The 19,183-nt window shown below is 41.7% G+C and overlaps 1 protein-coding gene across 3 annotated transcripts; it reads left to right on the top strand.

The window, feature by feature from the left end:
* Nucleotides 1–1,033: 1,033 nt before the first annotated feature.
* LOC106567699 (NADPH--cytochrome P450 reductase) lies at nt 1,034–18,768 on the top strand. Of its 3 annotated transcripts, XM_014137291.3 has the most exons (16): nt 1,034–1,135; nt 3,857–4,101; nt 7,176–7,224; nt 7,415–7,543; nt 7,778–7,927; nt 9,602–9,726; nt 9,856–9,945; nt 10,625–10,723; nt 11,214–11,330; nt 11,602–11,720; nt 12,030–12,211; nt 12,377–12,526; nt 12,737–13,007; nt 13,265–13,410; nt 16,178–16,263; nt 16,381–18,768. In XM_014137291.3, the coding sequence occupies exons 2-16, from the start codon at nt 3,914–3,916 to the stop codon at nt 16,523–16,525; spliced, it is 2,046 nt and encodes a 681-aa protein (XP_013992766.2). In that variant the 5' UTR covers nt 1,034–1,135; nt 3,857–3,913; the 3' UTR covers nt 16,526–18,768. The 3 variants fall into 3 exon arrangements, with proteins under 3 accessions (XP_013992766.2, XP_082816458.1, XP_082816457.1); XM_082960332.1 differs by lacking the exons at nt 1,034–1,135; nt 3,857–4,101 and adding an exon at nt 5,193–5,624; XM_082960331.1 differs by lacking the exons at nt 1,034–1,135; nt 3,857–4,101 and adding an exon at nt 6,185–6,405.
* Nucleotides 18,769–19,183: the final 415 nt, after the last annotated feature.

Raw genomic sequence — 19,183 nt, 5'->3', positions numbered from 1 at the left:
TATGCCTTGCGCAAGAGGGAGGTCGACACCACTGTGTTCTATGTGTTTGTAGTTCTGGCAGCTCTACAATGGCCTAACACTGTTCAGGATGGCCCAGCTCCCAGAGTGTAGAGAGTGACAAGTCAGTGCATTTCACAGATGCTCTTTTCATTTTACAGATAAAATCAATGAAACTTGACAACTTCCTTTATTGACAATGCCAATATTAATGTGTCAAGCTCCTTATGTGTCTCATGTATTTTGTTGCCAGCCAAATTAAAAGTAAACATTTGTTACTTTATTCCTAACTTGTCCTCCCCACCCTCCAGGTTTTCTTGTGTGGCTGCTCCTACCGCGTGTTTTTCATGGGAACTTCTCCACCACACTTGGTGTGGTCTACCATAAGTACATCCACAACCAAGACACGTCCAAGAGCCTATAAGACTGGAAGAGAAAGATAACTGGACATTGTTTTACGAACCCAACTATTTATTAAAAAGAATATATGCCAAAGGTGTTTTATACTAATGTACTTTTTGTCTATTTTATACAGTTGTCTTGTAAACCATGTACATTTTTCTGTTGCACCTTTTTAATCAAACGTGTTTCGTTTCTTGTTTAATTTCTGAAACACATTGTTCTTTGTTCTTCTGAGAAATGCAGCTTGTCACTTTAAGCATCACCCAAGATTTAATGGTGTGTGAGATTACGAGAATGAGTCGGAGATATTACAGGCCATGCACTGACAATCACTAAACTGTGTGTACATATTCAGCTGTGTCAAGAGAGCTCTGCAATAAAAGCCACAAACTGAGTCTGTGCTTTGTTCATTTTGTCTAAATGTCTCATTATGAGACTGCAACGTGCATTACTACTGGTATGTTAGGGATATGTTGACAATATTACTTTCTACTTCTTGACTGATACTGTGGATGGATATTGTTCTTCATGATGATTTGATATGGTGGCTGATATCAAAATGAGCTCTAGGAGCTTTCAGGGACATGGTGGTATCACATTTAACTGATTCTATTATTTAAAGCATAGTGTACATAACCCACTGACACGTGAGAGGCGTGGCGCGTGGGCGCACAATAATGACGTAGAAGCAATTTGACTCCGATATTGTGCTGGATACAGTCAGGAACAGTTTGAAGTAAGTAATACTTTTGTCAAGACATAAATTAGTATTGTATTGTACTGCAGTGTTATGCTATGTTCAAATGTGGTTAAACGTTATAAATTTGACGTCTCCTTCCAAGCAGACAACACATAGCCAAGATATAACAAGATCCTTTAGGCTAAGTTTAGCTAACGTTAGCTGCTTTGAACAGATTACACAACTGTGCTCCACTCTTTTGTAAGATTTTTGGGTTACCTAAATGGGGGAAGACAACCATAATTAGTAAACTCAAACTTGTCAACTATCTTATTGATAAATTGAACATTATAGCAGCATGTCTCTTTTTTTGCTTAACAGATCAATTTTTGGCAATATAAATTGTATCTGCCACACTTAATGAAGTGCATGGAAGTATCCGCAATCTTGCCGACTTTCCATTGTGTTTCCAACCAACCATAGATATTTGTGGAAGTGTAGGAACCAATGTATTTAATCAGTACAGTAGTGAAGTGTGCACCTATTAGTTGTAACTATTATTGAAATAATAATTAACTTTTTGAATAGTTATGTCAGTTTCCATTTGTTTTCATTGAATTGACCCCAGACAACAACAGACTGTACGCTATAATACGGTAAATGTGATTCATGCAACAGAAGTAATCTATGAAAACTGACAGAACTTAATGGAAGTACCAGGTTTATGAGACGAGCTTTCAGTTGTTTTATTTATCCATGGCATGCTGCATGTATGGACTGTAGTTCAAAAGAACAATGTGTACATTTTGCTCACGTTTGTCTTTATGCTAGAATGCTCTCTTGTGGTAAAATTGAGAATTTAGCCTCAGGCTTTCAATGCTTTTTAGGTGTATGTGACAGGATAAGTAAAGACATTTGAAAGACAAAACTACATGAGTCTGGAGCACAACATTCTGCCATTCATTTTGTCATACCCATGGAGTGAAATGCTGGCAAAATCCCAGTCTTCACTCATCTCTGCATGACAGAGTCTCAGCTATGAATTGTTAATTTCACTAACTATGCTCCTGCTGATTAAATGTGCCCTACATAGCCCAGGTCAAGTCACCTGTTAAAGGCCCAGTACAGTCAAAAACATTTTTTTTTGTGTGTTTTATATACAGTACCAGTCAATCGTTTGGACACAGTTACTCATTCAAAGGTTTTTTTATATTTACTATTTTCTACATTGTAGAATAATAGTGAGACATCAAAACTATGAAATAACACATATGGAATCATGTAGTAACCAAAAAAGTGTTAAACAAATCAAAATATATTTCAGATTCTTCAATGTAGCCACCCTTTGCCTTGATGACAGCTTTGCACACTCTTGGTATTCTCTCAACCAGCTGCATGAGGAATGATGTTCCAACAGTCTTGAAGGAGTTCCCACATATACTGAGCACTTGTTTGTTACTTGTCCTTCAATCTGTGGTCCAACTCATCCCAAACCATCTCAATTGAGTTGAGGTCAGGTGATTGTGAAGGCCAAGTAATGATGCAGCACTCCATCACTCTCCTTGGTCAAAAAGCCCTTATACAGCCTGGAGGTGTGTTTTGGGTCATTGTCCCATTGAAGAACAAATGATTGTCCCATTAAGCGAAAACCAGATGGGATGGCGTATCACTGCAGAATGCTTTTGTAGCCATGCTGGTTAAGTGTGCCTTGAATTCTAAATAAATCACCAACAGTGTCACCAGCAAGCACCATCACACCTCCTCCATGCTTCACGGTGGGAACCACACATGCAGAGATCATCCGTCCACCTACTCTGTGTCTCAAAGACACGGCAGTTGGAACAAAAAAAATCACAAATTTGGACTCATCAGACCAAAGGACATATTTCCACTAGTCTAATGTCCATTGCTCGTGTTTCTTGGCCCAAGCAAGTCACTTCTTATTATTGGTGTCCTTTAGTAGTGGTTTCTTTGTAGCAATTCGACCATGAAGACCTGATTCATACAGTCTCTGAACAGTTGATGTTGAGATGTGTTTGTTACTGGAACTCTGTGAAGCATTTATTTGGGCTGCAATCTCTGAGGCTGGTAACTCTAATGAACTTATCCTCTGCAGCAGAGGTAACTCTGTGTCTTCCTTTCATGTGGCGGTCCTCATGAGAGCCAGTTTCATCATAGCGCGTGATGGTTTTTGCGACTGCACTTGAAGAAACGTTCAAAGTTCTTGAAATGTTCTGGATTGACTGACCTTCGTGTCATAAAGTAATGATGGACTGTCGTTTCTCTTTGCTTATTTGAGCTGTTCTTGCCATAATATGGGCTTGGTCTTTTACCAAATAGGGCTATCTTCTGTATACCACCCCTACCTTGTCACAACACAACTGATTGGCTCAAACACATTAAGAAGGAAAGAAATTCCACAAATTAACTTTTATGAAGGCACACCTGTTAATTGAAAAGCATTCCAGGTGGCTACTTCATGAAGCTGGTTGAGAGAATGCCAAGTGTGCAAAGCTGTCATCAAGGCAAAGATGAATCTCAAATATATTTGAATTTGATTAACTGTTTTTGGTTACTACATGATTCCATATGTGTTATTTCATAGTTTTGATGTCTTCACTGTTATTCTACAATGTAAAAATAAAGAAAAACCCTAGAATGAGCAGGTGTGAATTTTTCACTGGTACTGTGTATGTAATCTATGTATGTATTTTCGTGAAGAAAAAAATATATACTTTTCTATAAAAATAAAAAAATAAATAAATGTAATTTCTTCAGGTCCTCTCTCTGCCCTGGCTGCAGCCGGTGTTGACCTGTCAGACAGCGAGTGGCCCCATGGAGGACATGGAGGTAGAGCGTGTAGCCCCGGAAGGCCCTGACGTGGCCCCTGTGGAGGAGGAACCTCTCTTCACTAACTTGGACATATTCCTTTTTTCTCTCATTGTTGGCCTACTCGTCTACTGGTTCCTTTCTCGCAAGAAGTCTGAGGAGACCATCCCAGAGTTCAAGAGGCTCACCCCTGTGTAAGTGTTTTTCCACCAAAATTCTATCATTGGTATTTTGATACGGCCCTTGCCTAGGTAGGCTCATTACATTCCCATTTGTAAAATCCCAAAGGTTTATCCTATTGGGACAGTGGTAGTAAGTTTGCCTACGGGCTGGGAGACACCATATTTGGGACCAGCAGAGGGTACGTTGCATTGTCGGTATCCTCTATATTGGTGTCAGAAGTGGGATAATGCTGACAATCTTTAAAGATTGTTGTGTGCTTAGCTGTTCATTTATTTAATCAAGAATGATTCAACATTGGTGTGTATTTGCTCAGATTTCCCCCTTATTAGCCCAGGAAGGTTAAATCAGAACACTCCCGTTTTGTCATCCCCTGGTGACCAAAAGTCATTTGTATTTTCTTGCCCTGGAACTTGGAGCTGAGTGGGAAGCAGGGATTGGCAGTGTGCTTGTGCATGTGTTGCTTTAGACCACACTGTGGTTGGCCTGGGCAGGGGTTCAAGCATTTGAATGTGTTGACTTCATGTACGCCTAACTGGGGGAATGTGCATGGTCACATTAGTTTTCATCTGTTGTTTATTCAAAAGGATAATAATTTGAAGTGGTTTGGGTGACTGTGTAGCTTATTTTAACATACCCTAGAGACTAGGCTGCATCGCCCAGGCCACATGCAGAAAGGTACTGTTGCAATTGTAGTGGTTTTAATTGTTTTCTCACCTATTATTCCTTGTAACTTTCTGGATTAGGTCTATACATGTGGTCATCTGTTGAATAGATGCTTGAAACATCTCACACCAATGTTACTGAGAACCTTGTTTCATTGTATCCACTTGGCTGCTGGCAGGAACTTGGCATGGGGCTTAATCAGTAACAGTTGCCTATGTTCCTTTGTTGGCGTCACTTGGATCAATTCCCCCCACAGGGAAAATGCCAGCTATGCCCCCTCCCCCCTGAACAATGGAAGTGAAAGAGGTTTTAATTGCTGGAAATGTTAACCATAAACATGGCTCTCTCTTTCTGAATGGCAACAGTGTTAAGAGAAGGACCTCAAACATACTGGTAATTAATTACTGGACCCCTCTCTCCCTGCGAGATCCCCTGGCTCCCCTCCGCACCACCAAACCTCATTGAAAGAAATATGCAGGAGGAGGAAATGGCCCACAACTGAAGCTATGAAAATTCCAGGAAGAGGTTTGGGGTGTGCAGGAAAAGAGAGAACTACCTTGGAGTTTCCTTGTGTTTGGCTGGCTCGCATTTCACTGTGATCCTTTTTTGTTGGAGAAGACTCCCGTCTTTGTGCACTCTTTTTGTGTTTAGTCTTCTACACAGCCAATTTTGGACACTTCCCCAGCGCACCAGAAGACCCAGTGGATGCTTTTTCTCTTTGAATGCTCTCCGAGGTGGAAAGTTGAGGCCAAAGTCCTGCAGTATTCTCTGTTCAGCCTCTCTTCTGCGGAAGCCGTCCCTAATTTGCCTTTGAGGGAGCGTGAATGGAGCAGAGCTGTGTCACAAATGGCAACCTTTTATGATAGATTAGGTAACCATTGTGACACACTCCCTCGGCTCAGGGGTTTGAAATGTGCTTTATTCAGCTCTGCCTTGCCTCGTCTCTTTTTAAGAAGAAAAAAAAATACACATTTACGCTGTTAATAGTTGCCAGGGTGACTCGGGTAGTGTAGTCCCTACAGATTGTATAGGAAAAGAGGAGGGATGTAGTGAGTGGATGTGTATGTCAGTGTTGATGTGTGTGCGTGCGCAGGGGCATGTCCGTTTTTAGTAGTTTTTTTTTAACGTTTATGTGTTATGTCGCCGGCTGCTCTGCTTGAAAGGCTGTTAAGGGAAATGTCATGCTATATTGTTGTTGTCTTCCCAGCCTTGCTGCCAGATGTCTGTGTTGAGTGGTGGTGAGACCGGGTAACAGCAGCACATCCATCCGCGTCTCTGACTACTGCTCTGAGCAGAACACAAGCCCTGGAGTTGCCTGGCCAACCAGTGAGAGGCTGCTGCGGCTGAATAGCAGCCATGGCTGCCTGCGTGTTTTGATTCCACCACAGAGAGAGAGAGCGCGCTCGGGTGGGGTGTTCGTGGGGGGGGGGGGGGGGCTGTATGTTCAGTGAGAGACTGAGAATCTCTCCCGCATAATGCACTTTGAGTGGCCAGCGGATAGTCAGCCCTGATGGGCTTCTTCTTCACGTGCTTTTTCAGATTGTGTCCAATTGTGGATCAGGCAAGTGTGTTGTGGGGTGCTGGAGAACACTGCCTGTAACCATGGGATGTGTGTTCTCTCTGCCCAAAGAGAGACAGGCAGCAGCAGCCAGGTCAGTCTCTCTCTCTCTGTTTCTCTCCGTCTCTTTCTGTTTCTCTCTCTTAGTCTCACTGTGTGTGTGTGTGCGTGTGTGTGTGAGACAGCTTGTTCTACTGTGCTCCATCCACTGCCTATCATGTTGATGCTCTTCAGGGAAATGTTTGTTACCGTTGGGAAAGGCAAATTATTGGATTTGATTTGATTTGCTTTTCAGCTTCCCAGGCTGCTTACCCGTGTTTTTAACCAGCAATGTTTAAACAAAAGGAAAGGAAAATGTTTAAAAGATAAGAATCAATGTTGCAGATTGTTATGATAGCCTGTCATCAAAAAGGCTGCAGTCTGAATTATGGCTGGGTGCAGTACATGTAGCCTAACAATTGATTTAAGATACTGTCACCACATGTTTGTCACTTCTTGACTTCCTCTTGATACCTCCTATGTTCTTTGCTAAGGAGCACACGTTTCATTGACAATTGCCATGTTATTTTCATCGGTGAGTTTCGCATGCATTTACTGTGTTTGTTCAAGGTTTTTACTAATGATCAACTGAGCTATTTCTGTGCTGCGTTTCCATGACTTGTAAAGGGATTGGGTGTGACCCATACGCAAATCTCTCCCATGGGGGTCAGAAGGGGATGAGAATGCCAGAGTAAAGAACATTTTCTGCCTTCTCAAATGGTCTCTCCTTTTCGAGGCAGTGTAATAGCCATTTAGTGGACTAATTAAGTTACCATGGTATGCTAATGTTTACCTTTAACATCTGCTTTGTGTCTTTTTCTCCAGAGTCACTCCGCAGCGAGAAACCAGCTTTATTGAAAAAATGAAGAAAACGGTCAGTAGCTTCATGCTAAATTCTGTGTAATAAGTAGAAACAAATTATTTTATACAAAATGATCTCTATTTATTTAGTAAATGGATATGTAGGCTATATGCCACTTAACTTGTTTGGGTGACTAGCTAAGGAACTTAAAAAAGTCGTCTATAATTTAGGATGATTACTGATGATGCGTCTGCCTTTCCAGAACAGGAACATGGTGGTTTTCTACGGCTCTCAGACGGGCACGGCGGAGGAGTTCTGCGGCCGACTGGCCAAAGACGCCCAGCGCTACGGAATGAGAGGCATGTCAGCTGACCCCGAGGAATATGACATGGTACTGGTCTTAATCCGGCTGATTTGATGTACATTGTCTCAGTCTTCTACTTACCACATGTAACCTCCAGCAGCTTTGTGGTGATGAATATATATATTTGTTTGGATATTTATTAAATGTATAGCATTAAGAGAGCTAATGACTGCATTGTTGTGTCCTGAGAGCTGTTTGGTGAATGAATCCCGTTTGCAATTAGTGTATTTTCAATGTCTTTTTCTTCCTTCCTCTCCTCAGTCGGAGCTTCCTCGTCTTGCGGAGATCGACAACTCCCTGGCTGTGTTCTGCATGGCCACCTATGGGGAGGGGGATCCCACAGACAACGCTCAGGACTTTTACGACTGGATGCAGGAGAACGACGAGGACCTGAAAGGAGTCAACTTCGCGGTTGGTATTTTTCTCAGCGAGATAGGTCTGTTGTAGGTGCATCAAGGTGGTTGAGCGTCAACATTGGTGTGCAGCGCAGCACATTTAGCTTTGACAGGATCCACACAGAATTACTCATATTGCATCCCCATTCCCCATTGAAGGAGAGGTAGGGATTGAGATGTCCGTATGTGAGGCTTTCCCATGTGAAAGGCACTGGTGGAATGCACACTTTGCTACATTGCCCCACTTCCCTCCAAACTCACTCACCAAGTGGAAACATGTGGTCCTGCCAAACAAAGCTCCAGGCCTGGCCAACCTCAAGGCTGGAGCTGGAGAGCACTGGCAGTTTGTGGCTTGGAGACGTCGGGAGTCTCAATTTTGAAATGTTTTCTCATTGACATCACTACTGAACAATGTTAACCATGGCTTCCTCTGGGTCTCGCTGTGCGACTCTCCTGAGACAGCATTGTGATGTGGTTGTGGCTTTTTATCTGGGAAATCCATGTTTTCTTGTTCTCAACATTTGTAGTGCATTCAACCATATAAAGCCACTGAAATTACAGATCTGATCCAAATGGTGTAATTGAGTAAATGTACAGCTTAGACATATGTAAGGATATAGTGTATTACTGCATTTACAGTGTCTTCAGAAAGTATTCACACCCCTTTTCCACATTTTGTTGTTATTAACATGGATTTAATTGTCATTTTTTTGGTTAACAATCTACACCAAGTACTCTGTATTTGGGAAAATAATTCTAACATTTATAAAAAATTTATGAAAAATAAAACAGTCATATGTTGATTAGATAAGTATACAACCCCCTGAGTCAATACATGTTAGAATAACATTTGGCAGCGATTACAGCTGTGAGTGTTTCTGGGTAAGTCTCTAAAAGCTTTGCACACCTGGCTTGTGCAATATTTGCACATTATTCTTTAAAAATTGTTCAAGCTCTGTCAAGTTGGTTGTTGATCATTGCCAGACAGCCTTTTTCAAGTCTTGCCATAGATTTAGAGGACGATTTTAAGTTAAAACTGTAACTAGGCCACTCGGGAACATTCAATGTCGTCTTGGTGAGCAACTTCAGTGTATATTTGACCTTGTATTTTAGGTTATTGTCCTGCTGAAAGGTGAATTTGTCTCACAGTTTCTGTTGGAAAGCAGACAGAACTAGGTTTTCCTCTAGGATTTTGCCTGTGCTTAGCTCTATTGCATTTATTTTTATCATAAACTCCCTATTCCTTGCTGATGACAAGCATACCCATGACATGATGCAGCCACAACCATGCTTGAAAATATGAAGAGTGGTACTCAGGGATGTGTTGGATTTTCCCAAACATAACGCTTTGTACTCAGGACATTTCTTAAGTTAATTTCTTTGCCACACTCAAGACATTTCAACTTTTCATTAATTTGTATTAAAAAAAATCTAAAAACATAATTTCACTTTGACATAATGTGGAATTCTGTGTAGCCCAGTAACAAAACAATCTCTATTTAATCCATTTTAAATTCAGGCTGTAACACAACAAAATTATCAAGTCTAGGGGTGTAAATACTTTCTGAAGACACTCAGGTTTGCATCATGATATAGGCCCTAGAAGTAGAGGAATCTTTATGTTTTATATGCAGGTCATTCATTTTTATCTACAGTGATAGCTGATAGCATCTGCCTTTGAACTCTGCAGGTGTTTGGCTTGGGGAATAAAACATATGAGCACTTCAATGCAATGGGAAAGTACACCGACAAGAGACTAGAAGAGCTGGGTGGTAAGAGGATCTATGACCTGGGAATGGGAGACGACGATGGCAAGTGAGTACTGAACTCAATACAGTGCAAACATTGCCACAATGTCCATATTCATAAATATGTATTTATTTCTCTTATTAAAATATCATGCGATGACTGACTGTTCTATGTATGTCTTACCCTCTTCCCCAGCCTTGAGGAAGACTTTGTATCATGGAAGGAGCAGTTCTGGCCTGCTGTGTGCGAGCACTTTGGGGTGGAAGCCACAGGAGATGACACCAGGTAATAGCTAGTTGGCTACCCCCTCAGGGTCTCCTGGTCAGACTAGTTGTCAACTAGAGATATTAAGTATGGAGATTCAGGAGCAGATGTACTTCCTGTATAGGGAAGGTATTTTATTTAAAAAATATTTATTTTAAAGACACAGAGGGCTGGTTTCCCAGACACAGATTAAGCCTTGTCCAGGATTCAAAAACATTCTCAATTGAGATTCTCCATTGAATCCGCTTTTTAGTCCAGGACTAAGCTTAATCTGTGTCCGGGAAACCGACCCATAATGTTTTACTTTGTATTCCAATTCAATGCAGAACAAGGGTTATTTTCCATGGTAATATCAGCAGCTATGAATACTGGATGTATCAAATAATTGATACCCCCTGGCATTGTTTGCATGTTCTCAGAAAAAACACTAAAGCTTCATCTGCAAATAACAAACCTAAATGACCATCAACAAGTAAAATCATTGTTACATGTGCTTTAAGACCTTTCACTCACTATGGCATCTGACAATTTTTACCATGCATCATCACATTTGCATCACAGTGAGCAAACTCCACTAGAAGCGTGCATGGCTGTCCATGTCGGCCCTTAGCTGCACTGACAAGGGTTATTTTTAGACTTCATGAGTGGTCGGGATGCAGAGCAGGAAGTAACCACCTGTCCGTTTCTTCCTCTCCTTTAGCATCCGGCAGTACGAGTTGGTGGTTCCAACTGACATCAACATGAATAAGGTGTACACTGGGGAGATGGGTCGCCTCAAGAGCTTTGAGACCCAGAAACCGTGAGTTGACAGCTTCACACACACATAGGAAGTGGTGTAGGCAGCTCAGCTATCAGGCGTAATGACAGAGATGTGTTGTCATCGCTAATGGAATGAATAGATTATGGTTGTTTTTCAGGGCAACAAAGGGATGACTGTTGTCATGACGCTGACCTGATTCTCACCTACTCCCCAATGTCAGAAGTCCAACAGCAAAGTCTGGGTGCTGTTAGGGTGCATCTCAATAGTCCAAAGGAGCCTCCTCTCCTCATCTCTTTTCCTTGATAGAACTAGACAGGTGTAAACTAAATCTCTGTGTAGGCCTCGGCCTTAGCGCTTTCACCTGTCTTCTCAGATCAGTAAAAAGAAAAGTTCTTAATATTAGAAATCTTCTCTCAAATGTATTGGGATGTCAGTTATTTATTGGAACTTTCGACAAACCCATTTTACAACATTAGCACCAATTGTCTGAAATGGCTTTGTGATAACTCCAGTATATCTGTCATTGCAGGCCTTTTGATGCTAAGAACCCCTACTTGGCCACGGTAGCGGTTAACCGCCAGCTGAACCAAGCCGGTGACCGTCATCTGATGCATCTAGAGCTGGACATCTCAGGCTCCAAAATCAGGTAGCGGCTCTGCCTTAATATGTAATACTAAAGGTCCTGTGCCTTAGAATATCATACACTTCTGCCTTCCAATGTCTACTGCATTTCTTCTGTCTGCCAATAAGTGTCGAGTTGGATAATCATTTTTATTTTATTTTAAAAAAAATTTCCCATTTTCACACACTGGCAACAAGCATGTAAATATGTTCTATATGTAATGACATTTGCGTGTTAGATAAAGACATTGGGAAGTGTTGTTCATCCACCTCCCCCTGTCTCTCCCCCCCTGTAGATACGACTCTGGAGACCACGTTGCTGTTTACCCCGTTAATGACGTGTCAATAGTGAACAGAATAGGCCAGATCCTGGACGCCGACCTGGACACTGTTATCTCACTCAACAACCTCGACGGTCAGTTGTAAATCATGGCTCAGGGATATATGATTTCAGCTGCTTTGTGTCTGTGTATTTACATTGGAGCAGTTTTCCATTGTCATTTTCCGTAATATTTGGTTGCAGTGAACTGCACGTGATGTTATCCTCATGGCTATTCACTCACTGTACAGTAATCTAGAGGTTGAGAAGATATTGCTGCACACATAGTCAACTAAATCGTATAGTCTACCGTTAACATCGAAAATGTATACCGTGGCCTCTAAATAAATGGAACCTGAACATTAAATGATGATGCTGATAAGATTGTTCCTCTGTGTCTTTTAGAGGAGTCCAATAAGAAGCACCCGTTCCCGTGTCCGACCACATACCGCACAGCTCTGACCCACTACCTGGACATCACCAACCCCCCTCGCACCAACGTACTGTTTGAGCTGGCCCAGTACGCCACCGACCCCAAGGACCAGGACACCCTGCGCAAGATGGCCTCCGCCTCCCCCGAGGGCAAGGTTGGCACCCCTGACGGACCTCGAACCTCTGACCCTTCACCGCTAGCTGACTGACTGACAATCCACTGCCCGCCCAGGAATGCATGCTGTCAATGCGTTTGAATGGCTGTAAATGATCCGTATCAGTGGAGAGTAAGTCTTAGTCTGTCTGTGTCTCTTTGCCAGGGTCTGTACCAGAGCTGGGTGCTGGATGCTCAGAGGAACATCCTGGCTGTGTTGGAGGACATGCCGTCCCTCCACCCTACCATAGACCACCTGTGTGAGCTGCTGCCCCGCCTACAGGCTCGCTACTACTCCATCGCCTCCTCTGGCAAGGTGAGACCCACTATTAGAATAGTAAAAATACTTTGTCCATCTTGTGAGAAACAGCAGCACCCCTGGATGGAGGGTATTTTAAGGGTTAAGGACATGTACCTGGGATCAGAGACCAGCAGACCTCCGGTTGCCAGTTCAGTTCCCACTTTTTCAGATTATTTTATTTCGTTTTTTATTTGTTTACTTTATAACTGTGTATTGTCTTGTCAGGTGTATCCCACCATGGTGAGCATCTGTGCGGTGGTGGTGGAGTTTCAGACCAGCACAGGGCGGACCTTCAAGGGTGTGGCCACCAACTGGCTGAAGAACAAGGTGGTGGTGACGGACAACGGCCACAAGGCCACTGTGCCCATGTACGTCCGCAAGTCCCAGTTCCGACTTCCCTTCAAGGCCAGCAACCCGGTGGTGATGATTGGGCCCGGCACGGGCATCGCCCCCTTCATGGGCTTCCTCCAGGAGAGAGGCTGGATGAAGGAGCAGGGTACGGAGCAAGAAGGCCTGGTCCTCATCTGGCATCTAAGTCTGTGGTTTTTGCTGATTATTAAAACCGAACAGTGTTTGCCTAGTGCATAGATGGAGTTCACAGCAAGCAAGTCTGTATTACTCTACAATAAATTAGGTTCACCTGAGTTTGTTGCCACAAGTATGTTTGTATTTTTTAGCATAAGGGAGGGAAAGTAAAAAGAGGGCGAGTGTGACACAGCTTCACATCCAGTATGTGTTGTATTTCGCTATCAGGGAAGGATGTCGGCGAGACGATACTGTACTTCGGCTGTCGCCGCAGAAACGAGGACTTCCTGTACCAGCAGGAACTGGAGGAGTTTGAGAAGGCGGGCGTGCTTACTCAGCTCAACGTGGCCTTCTCCAGAGATCAGGAGGGGAAGGTAACACATCACACCAAACCTCTCTGTCAGCTCCTCACTATGTGAGAGTTCGTGTGTCTAGCTATACTACCAAGTTTGACATTTTATTAGTCGTATGTACAGGATACACATGGTATACAGCATCCAATGAAATGCTTACTTGTAGGTTCCTTCTCGACAATGCAACAACAATTTGAAATAATAAAACATGAGAATACGAACATAATGTCAATGGCTCAGTAGAGTAGAAAAAACATTTTAGCATTAGTATAATACAGGAAGGCACAATTTATAGTTCAATATGTATATGTGTTTTGGGGAAGGGGGGGATTGGGGGGCAAGTGTTTCAATTGTGCAGTATTTAGCAATCATAATACGAGTCTGTTAGCAGCAGTTGGGATGTGTGTGTGTGTGCTTGTGGCATGAATGTGTGTGTTTTATCTGTATGTTCATGAGTGAGTGCATGTTTGCTAAGGTGTGGAGAGTCGGTGCAGGTGGTCAGTCCAGTTCAAGTATTCTGCAGTCTGATGGCTTGTAGATAGAAACTGTCTCTGAGCCTATTGGTATCAGACCTCATGCTACGATACTGTCTGCCTGACGGTAAGGGAGTGAACAGCTCGTGCCTGAGGTATGTGGTGTCCTTGATGCTGCCGGTCTTCCTCAGGCATCGTTTAAAGTAGATGTCCTGGATGGATGGGAGCATGGTCCCAGTGACGTACTGGGCCGTCATTTTGAAATTTGTGATAAGATTCATTAAGCTTTAACACTCCCCTACGTATTTATTTGGACAATGAAGCTAAAACTTTTAATTTGTCTCTACACTCAAGCTTTTTTGGATTTGAGATCAAATGTTTGATGTGAGGTGACAGTACAGAATTTCACCTTTTATTTGAGGGTATTTTTATACATATCTGTTTTACCATTTAGAAATGAACGTCCCCCATTTCAAGGTGTCATAGGTATTTGGACAAATTCACTTGTGTATTAAAGTAGTCCAAAGTTTAGTATTCGGCCCCATATTCCTAGCATGCAATGACTACATCAAGCTTGTGACTCGACAAACTTGTTGGATGCATTTGGAGTTTGTTTTGGTTGTGTTTCAGATGATGTTGTGCCCAATAGAAATGAATGGTAAATAATGTATTGCCATTTTGGAGTCACTTTTATTGTAAATTTAAAGAAGATAATATGTTTCTGAACACTTCTACATTCATGTGGATGCTACCATGATTATGGATAATCATGAATGAATCGTGAATAATGATGAGTGAGAAAGTTAGAGGCATAAATATCATAGCCCCCCCCCAAAAAAATGCTAACCTCCCCTGTTATTGGTAATGGTGAGAGGTTTTGGGGGAATTACTTTTGTGCCTCTAACGTTCTCTCTCATCATTATTCGCAAATACTTCATGATTATCTGTAATCATGGTATCTACACTGAACAAAAATATAAACACAACATGTAAAGTGTTGGTCCCATGTTTCATGAGCTGAAATAAAAAAATCCCAGACATTTTCTGTACGCACAAAAAACGTATTTATCTCAAAGTTTGAACAAATTTGTTTACATCCCTGTTAGTGAGAATTCTTCCTTTGCCAAGATAATCCATACACCTGACAGGTGTGGCATATCAAGAAGCTGATTAAACAGCATGATCATTACATAGGTGCACCTTGTGTTGGAGACAATAAAAGGCTACTTTAAAATTTGCCGTTTTCACACGACGCAATGCCACAGATGTCTCATGTTTTTAGGGAGCGTGCAATAGGCATGCTGACTACACGAATGTCCACCAGAGCTGTTGCCGGAGAGTTAAATGTTAATTTCTCTACCATAAGCTGCCCTGTCATTTTAGAGAATATTGCAGTACGTCAAACCAGCCTCACAACCGCAGACCACGTGTAACCACGCCAGCCCAGGACCTCCACATCCGGCTTCTTCACCTGCAGGATCGTCTTCAGTGGGGTGGGGGGGAGTGCTGAGGATTATATCTGTCTGTATTAAAGCCCTTTGCGGGGAAAAACTCTAATTGGCTGGGCCTGGCTGCCAAGTGGGTGGGCCTATGCCCATGGCTGCACCCCTGCCCAGTCATGTGAAATCCATAGGTTAGGGCCTAATGAATTTATTTCAATTGACTGATTTCCTTATATGAACTGTAACTCAGTCAAATCTTTGAAATTGTTGCATTTTATATTTTTCAGTATACATTCATTTCGAAGTGTTCAGAAACATATTATATTCTTATTTACAATAAAAGTGACTCCAAAATGGCACAATACATTCATTTCTATTGGGCACATCATAATATGAAACACAACCAAAACAAACTCCAAATGCATCCAACAAGTTTGTAGTCACAATCTTGATGTAGTCATTGCATGCTAGGAATATGGGACCAAATACTACACTTTTAACTACTTTTAATACACAAGTGAATTTGTACAAATACTTATGACTCCTTGAAATGGGGGGACTAGATACATAAAGCGCTTTCATTTCTAACCGGTAAAACAGATATGCATGAAAAAGATGACATTCTCTACTGTCACATATGAAACTTTTGATCTCAAATCCAAAAAAGCTTGAGTATAGAGCCAAATTAAAAGTTTTAGCTTCACTGTTCAAATAAATACGTAGGGGAGTGTATCTATGACTTTGATAAGGTCCAATATTTGATACTGCCAGTGCCTATAATTCGCATTGACTTGAAGAGAATGTATTTTGTATCAGTTAAATTATTTAAATGAATTGTTCAGTCAGGCTAATTGTTAGATTTTTCATGCTCAGGTGTATGTGCAGCATCTCCTGAAGAAGAACAAGGAACATCTGTGGAAGCTGATCCATACTGACAATGCTCACATCTACATTTGCGGGTAAGAACCATTTCAGACCACCTGCATATGTACACGCTTTTAGAGGGTTTTCTGAAAGGGAACATCCGTCATCGTGTGCCCTCTGTAAATATGGCTGCCAATATTGTCCTTCCCTAGGGATGCTCGGAACATGGCGCGGGACGTGCAGAACACCTTCTATGACATCGCTGAAGAGGTCGGAGGCCTCACACACACACAGGCTGTGGCCTACATCAAGAAGCTGATGACCAAGGGCCGCTACTCTCTGGATGTGTGGAGCTAAAGAAGGTGCCGCTTACTTGCCAGGACACCCTCACAACCCCCTAGATGTTAACCTATTTCATTTGGGTGAGGGGTAACGGTAAACACCTTTTTAAACAGTTTTTGGAGGTAACACGTCAGCACCTAATCTTTAAATGGAAAGACGTATGTCTGAATGTTTGTTGTCCTTATTGGTTTTGTTTGTAATCTTACTGAAAGCCTTTTGTGGGGACTCGTACTGAGAAGTAGTGCTGTTAATTTAGGATTGTTTGGGAATTGGCTCATACTCTAACTTGACCCCTAGCCCCAGGCCTTTCATGTAGATTTGGTCTACATTCTCCTTTAAGGTTATTGGGAAAAAAACATCTCTATTTTGGAATAAATCAATAGATTTGTTTTATTAAGAGTGCAGGCAGACCTTTATTGTTTCCCATCAGATTAGAAAAGTTGGAGATAATATACAGTACCAGTCAAAAGTTAACACACCTACTCATTCAAGGGTTTTTATTTTAAATATTTTCTACATTGTGGAATAATAGTGAAGACATCAAAACTATGAAATAACACATATGGAATCATGTAGTAACCAAAACAGTGTTAAAGAAGATTCTAAACAATTTTTGTTTAACACTTTTTTGTTTACTACATGATTCTATATGTGTTATTTCATAGTTTTGATGTCTTCCCTATTATTCTACGATGTAAAAATAAAGAAAAACCCTGGAATGAGTAGGTGTGTTTAAACGTTTGACTGTTACTGTCCATTAAATGTTCCACATTGTTTTTGTAAGTGAAACTAGGTGGAAACAGAAACTAGGTGGAAACAGAGGTGATTATGAAATGAAATATTGCGTCAGGACGTGTGTCATGCTGTGAAGATCCCCACAAGTGTTTTTTTTCTTGTATATTAACTCATTTCAAATGTAAGGCATTGAAAGCATTCTATATTTTCCATCTGTAAATGTATTTACAAATTCAGATGCTCTAGGAAGGTTGTGTAAACTTGTAGCGTATTCATGTTGTACCATGTACTGTTAAATTTGTACATTTAAATTGCAGAAACTATTTAGTAATTGAGCCTTGTTTTTCATCGGTTCATTAAAGAATAGGTCTTAGATTAAGTGGCGGTAAACTGTAAAAGTGTCCAGGTGTTTTTTTTCTCATGCTCTCAGACTAAGGCTTAGTTCCAACTAGTTACGATTAGATGGACACTACCACAGCATATAGGCAATGCAATATGTGTTGGTTATATGTGCACTTTCAGTACAAAATGAATCCATCTATTAACTGTCATTTGTGTGTTCTGATATCACTAATTCTGGGATGTGTACAGTATACACTGATTGTACAAAACATTAGAAACACCTTCCTAATATTGAGTTCCCCCCGCCCCCTTTTGCCTTCAGAACAGCCTCAATTCGTCGAGGCATGGACTCAACAAGGTGTCAAAAGCATTCCACACAGGGATGCTGGCCCATGTTGACTCCAATGCTTCCCACAGTTGTCAAGTTGTCTGGATGTCTTTTGGGTGGTGGATCGTTCTTGATACAAATGGGGAAACTGTTGAGTGTGAGAAACCCAGCAACGTTGCAGTTCTTGACACAGTCAAACTGGTACACCTGGCACATACTACCATATCCCATGTAAAGGCACTTAAATCTTTTGTCTTCCCCATTTACCCTCTAAATGGCACACAAACAATCCGTGACTCAATTGTAGCAAGACTTTAAAAATAGTTCTTTAACGTGTCTCCTCCCCTTCATCTACACTGATTTTGAAGTGGATTTAACAAGTGACATCAATAAGGGATCCTTGCTTTCACCTGGATTCACCAGGTCTGTCTATGTCATGGAAAGAGCAGACGTTCCTAATGTTTTGTACACTCTAAGTATTTTATCTAGGTTTTATTTTTCTATGCTGATCGTTGGTCTAATACAAAATATTTACTTCAACTTGAGGTTCTGCTGAACATTAACTATATGAAATGGAATGAAGTGGATGATATAAGGGTGATGTTCAGCAGTTCTTTTGGTGTTTCTTTTAATAGAGAAACCCCTAAACTTTTGTAGTGATATGGCAGGGTTCATGTTCATTTGTGTGCCTTTGAACTTTTTCTCTTGCATTACTGATATCGAATGACGTATTCCATCATGACCTTTTACGTGACTCTTACCACTTGATCCAGTTGTTTATGCAAAATAGCTATTTGTATATAAACAGTGTAACTTGCATTTGTAAAGAAATAATAATCATTGATTTGCTATACTTAGTCTTGGTTGTCATTTATGGCTTCTTTTTACTGTGCACATCAACCAATTTTTTTATTTTTATACTTCAATATTTCTCTCCAATTTTCGTGATATTCAATTGGTAGTTAGTCTTGTCCTATCGCTGCAACTCCCCTATGGACTCTGGAGAGGCGAACGTCAAGAGCCATGCATCCTCCTAAGCTGCACTGCTTCTTGCTACACTGCTTGCTTAACTCGGAAGCCGCACCAATGTGTTGGAGGAAACACCGTCCAGCTGGTGACCGAGGTCAGTGGGGCCAATTGTGCGCCGCCTCATGGGACTCCCGGTCACGGCCGGCTGCAACACAGCCTGAGATCAAACCCGGGTCTGTAGTGACGCCTCAAGCACAGCGATGCAGTGCCTTAGACCGCTGCGCCACTCGGGAGGCCCA

The sequence above is a fragment of the Salmo salar genome, chromosome 13, assembly GCF_965601325.2.
Source record: "Salmo salar chromosome 13, fSalSal1, whole genome shotgun sequence".
NCBI classification, from domain to species: domain Eukaryota; kingdom Metazoa; phylum Chordata; class Actinopteri; order Salmoniformes; family Salmonidae; genus Salmo; species Salmo salar.
This window is presented reverse-complemented; position numbering and strand designations above follow the sequence as displayed.